The sequence below is a fragment of the Borostomias antarcticus genome (genome assembly GCF_949987555.1).
Source record: "Borostomias antarcticus genome assembly, chromosome: 23".
NCBI classification, from domain to species: Eukaryota; Metazoa; Chordata; class Actinopteri; order Stomiiformes; family Stomiidae; genus Borostomias; species Borostomias antarcticus.
Window position 1 is genome coordinate 18,130,055 of NC_140256.1, and position 5,000 is coordinate 18,135,054.

A 5,000-nucleotide genomic window follows, 5' to 3' on the forward strand; every position below is an offset into this window, starting at 1 on the left:
AAGTGATCGGATTACTAATTACTTTACTTTTGAGTTACTTTCTAAAACCAAATAATTCCTTACCCCAATCATAGAAGTGCTGATTTAGGATCAGTTTTGCATCTTTTGCATAATAGACACACAATCTGATTTTATAACAGCTGATGACATAAACAGTCAGTTCAGCCATGACTGCAGAGACCGCACACATTTCAACTGAGAGGGAGCCGGCACGCGCATAAGTAACTCAAAGAAATCCCATTTTTATTAGGTCAGTAACTGTAATCTGATTACTGAAAACTCAAATGTAATCCCTTACATTCCAAGTTACTGGAAAAGTAATCTGATTACAACAATCCATCACTTTGTAATCAGTTACTCCCAAGACTGACATGTAGGTGTCAGGGCATGTACGCTTTTGTGTGGAAGGCTGCAAATCATTTCCCTCTTTCTGTCAGTGTTGAATGACATGAAAGCATTGTAAACCAACACATGAAACTGAACTGAAAATCACACACACACACACACACAGTGTGACATTGTAATATGCAGGCTGCTCAATCACTCACTGCATCGAGCACAAACACTGTAAAGTGCTTACGAGGTGATAGACTGCAGTATGAATAAATACAAAAACAAACAAAATGCCTGATCGTATCAACCCATAAATGAATAAAAACGAATATTGTCCCATTTGAAAGGCTATAAGATGTTGGTGCAAAGGGCTGAGGTCAAGGGGCTGGTTATTAAATAGGGCACAGCCAAGTTGAGGTCTATTGTAAATATGAAAATATCCCTAATAAATTTGCCGCAGCTAGCCATTGGATAAAGGTGCTATAGGCATTTCAGCATAACTTTGAAATGATGGCAATATATAACCATACTATACATGCAAATCATATAACATCAAATTGATCGGTCATGAAACAATTCACTGCAGTCTGCTTTTGTAAGTATATAATACAAAACACAGAATAAACTCGAAATACTAGATAAACTTTACGCATCCGTGCCCGACCGTTGGACACTTCAATGCGCCACCACTTGGTTATCACTACAGCATCTGTCCTATCTGTAAGATAGCCCACAGCTACGGAGCGGATAATCCCCAGGCACTCACCGAACTTTTGCGGCCACAGAGGATATCGCATCATTCCTTAAATTCTTCCTTTTGGACACTGACGTTCCCATGCTGAAGTGGAAACGGCACAAGAGAAAAGGCAGATCATTCCATTCAATGATTGGCGATGAGTAAAAGGGAAGAAAAGCACGTCGAAAACACAGCAGAGGAAAAACAACAACCCTCTTTTCCCCGAGTCGCAATTCTAGGAACACATTTGCTTATTTAACTCAACATAAAATGTTCCTAATTTAAAAATCTAAATGTTGAAGAGCAGTGTTTGACTGTAAGTGTAGTACTGGTGGAGCAGAAAACGTGCTTCGCTGGCGGCTGCCTGCTCCTCTCGCTCGACTCTCTACTCGACTGAAGCGACAAGGAGGGGACAGGAAGGAACCTACAACCATAAAAGGACTACCTGCTTACCCTAGCTGGCAGGTGTGGGCCGGGCTAAAGTGAGGTGTAGGCCTAGTCCAGAAATCCAGTTTTCTCCAACATTTGTGTATTTTAACTAGGCTAGTAATAACTCATTGTAGTTGTGTTTCCACCTCTCAGCCCAAAACCGAACTTTAGTTGTCTGTCTTGTTCAATCTTATCACGAACATCTAGGCATAGCTTACACATAAAGCCACACATTTCAGATACATTAGCATAACTATTGGCAGAACAGTGTGGCAGCATGCTGCAGATAACCCTTTGCTCGCAGAAAGTTCAGAAGCACAGACAGCTTCCGCCCACCGTCACGCCAGCTCTTTCAGAACCACAGACAGCTTCCCCCCACCGTCACGCCAGCTCTTTCAGAACCACAGACAGCTTCCCCCCACCGTCACGCCAGCTCTTTCAGAACCACAGACAGCTTCCACCCACCGTCACGCCAGCTCTTTCAGGACCATGGACAGCGGCTCAAACCACTTGCGGCAGCTGCGACACTACGGCAACAAAATACAGAGCTTACAGAGAATCTATAGATTTTGATAGGTGTCCAGTTCGTAATGCCACATATGGTCAGCTGGGTGGACAGTACCGAAGGACTGAAACAAGACTTCACTCATATGGAACCCTTTGGTTCGGGGAAAGTGTCCTGGGTGAGTTTAATCTATTGTGAAGGAAGGAAGTCAAAAATACACGATTCCACTGCTGCTGATTCACACGGAACGAATGCTAAACCCGGCTACTGGGACTTAGTCAGCAGTAGAGTAATATCTATAGCCTATCTATTAATGTCCAAAGGCAATTATTATAGAATACATGAAAAGAACGGATATTGGAGAGAGAAAGAAATCTATTTTAGGGAAGAACAGCAATTCATTACCAACCTCTTTTCAGGGAGGGATGGCAAGATCGAAGTGCAGTTCACTGGAGGAGCAGAGGCTGATGTATTCATGACTGCTGAGTCCCCAGCTCCCCAGAACCACCCACACCATGAGGACCAAACAATAGTGGATCACTCTCCCCTACCTCACACATGCAAATGAGAAATCTTGGATGGGACTCCAGAGACATCTGCCTTATTACCCCAGACTGAGATGATGAGATTGGGGGGGGGGGGTAGTCTCGGGGGGTAGGTTAGGGGTGGAGAGATGTTTCTAATATTGTGAAGGAGATTTCATTTCACACATAGCTCATCTCTAACCAGCTGTTTGACGGGGGGTTGAGACACGGGGCAGAAACACGGCTGTTTGATGCGGCGCGATCTTGCTCTCACCATGACGAAGCTCCTCAGCAGACTCTCCAGCCAACGACGGGGAGATGAGGCCAAAGACGGGACGCCAGCGATGGAGAGGTCTGGCTGTGAGTGGATGAGTGCAGCGGTGCAGGTTCAGTACTGTGACGGAAGACCAATTCAGACCAAAAACCGAAGACCAATTCAGACCAAAAACCGAAGACCAATTCAGACCAAAAACCGAAGACCAATTCAGACCAAAAACCGAAGACCAATTTTGACCAAAAGCCGAAGCCTGGGAGGAGGCTGGGAGGAGCCTGGGAGGAGGCTGGGAGGAGGCTGGGAGGAGGCCAGTTGGAGGGGAATGGAACTTTTAGACCTTTCTAAATAATTCAAATGGTTCCTAGAGACTGAGAGTAGCCCTCCTATGGCACAGATCAAAAGGTATCATGGGAAGCCATACAGTGGGAGGATTTGCCCAAAGTTAAAAGGATGTGATTGATAAAGGAGCGATGAAATCATATTGCCAAGCAACACAGCAGTGCTGAGCGAACCCTGAACCCTGACCTCCACATGGGCTTGACCTCACACTCCTCCTCCTCCTCCTCCAGCGACAGTGGCACAGCCAGCATGTTCTGCTGCCTGTACTTCACACCCACTGGAGGGGAAGAGAAACAGTCCCTCCCCCTCCTCCCCCTCCTCCCCCTCCTCCCTCAGCTTCTCTCCGCCACACGTGAGACCAGCCAGGCGGCGAACGAACACGCTAACAAATCGACGCTGTTGAATATTCAAGCAGCCGTCTGCGTGCGGGCCTCTCTGCGGCTGTGGCTCGCGTGCCCGTCCAACCTGCTCTCTCCCCACGGCCCTGCTCTCTCCCCACGGCCCTGCTCTCTCTCCCCACGGCCCTGCTCTCTCCCTGCTCTCTCCCCACAGCCCTGCTCTCTCTCTCCACGGCCCTGCTCTCTCCCCACGGCCCTGCTCTCTCCCCACGGCCCTGCTCTCTCTCCACGGCCCTGCTCTCTCTCTCTCTCCCCACGGCCCTGCTCTCTCCCCACCGCCCTGCTCTCTCCCCACGGCCCTGCTCTCTCTCCACAGCCCTGCTCTCTCCCCACGGCCCTGCTCTCTCCCCACGGCCCTGCTCTCTCTCCACGGCCCTGCTCTCTCCCCACGGCCCTGCTCTCTCCCCACGGCCCTGCTCTCTCCCTGCTCTCTCCCCACGGCCCTGCTCTCTCCCCACGGCCCTGCTCTCTCCCCACGGCCCTGCTCTCTCCCCACGGCCCTGCTCTCTCCCCACGCCGCTTCTCAGCGAGCGACGCCGGGCCGGGAGGAGACAGAGGGGGGCTGTCAGAGGGGAGGAGACAGAGGGGGGCTGTCAGAGGGGAGGAGCTGAGAGAGCTCCCCGGACAGACAGCCAGCCAGCCAGCCAACCTTGCACAAAAAATGCACAGCAGCAACCACCTGCAGCAAACCATCTTAAACCCCCTAATGTGTTTAACTTCCACCGGTCCGCGGACTGACAGAAGCCTGTTGAACAGCGCGGGGCAGACCCATGGAGGTAATAATAGAACAGACCGTGGCCACTCACACTGCTGGAGCTCGTCCCGTAGCATGCAAATAGCACAGCGCTAATGAGGGGGATTCAGCTGCGATGTGCACTTTCCGGGACAGAGTCGATAAATGGCGTGTGATACCGCTGCTGTTGGGGCCGTGGCACTTACACGCCATCAGGTAGGCAGTAATGAGGAGTGGAGATCGATGGAGACAGATGCTGGGGGAGAAGCTAGGGGAACCACGCTGCACTTGCTGGGCATCACCCAATTACAACACCCTGGGAACATAGGGCTAGAATAATATGTTCTGAACTTTGTTAAATGAAGGTATTGGTGAGGTGCGGTTGGCACGGTGGCTCAGAGCAAGGTCCTGGGTTTCGATTGCCACACGGGGTGCTGCTGGCACTGGGGGGCTGGCTCTCTCCAGGCATGTCAGTGCTCAGATGGGCGGTCTCCTAGGCCTCTCTGTGTGGTCAGTGCTCAGATGGGCGGTCTCCTAGGCCTCTCTGTGTGGTCAGTGCTCAGATGGGCGGTCTCCTAGGCCTCTCTGTGTGGTCAGTGCTCAGATGGGCGGTCTCCTAGGCCTCTCTGTGTGGTGTTTGCATGTTCGGGGGCCACTCATGTTCACTCATGTGAGTTCATATCCTCATCAAGCCAATAACAAAACCACCAGCCGAGACATCCTGGAGCT

General features: G+C 50.6%; 1 protein-coding gene across 1 annotated transcript in view; it reads right to left on the reverse strand.

Annotated features, from left to right (window-relative positions):
* The window catches only part of LOC311324435 (NMDA receptor synaptonuclear signaling and neuronal migration factor-like), a gene marked incomplete at its 3' end in the record, with an annotated part of 15,359 nt that extends 14,177 nt beyond the window's left edge, over window positions 1-1,182 (reverse strand). The window contains exon 1 of the mRNA XM_084456889.1: window positions 1,100-1,182. Coding sequence (XP_084313015.1) covers window positions 1,100-1,170 — 71 coding nt within the window. The 5' untranslated portion in view covers window positions 1,171-1,182. The remainder of the gene's footprint in view (window positions 1-1,099) is intronic.
* Between the last annotated feature and the right edge of the window lie 3,818 nt (window positions 1,183-5,000).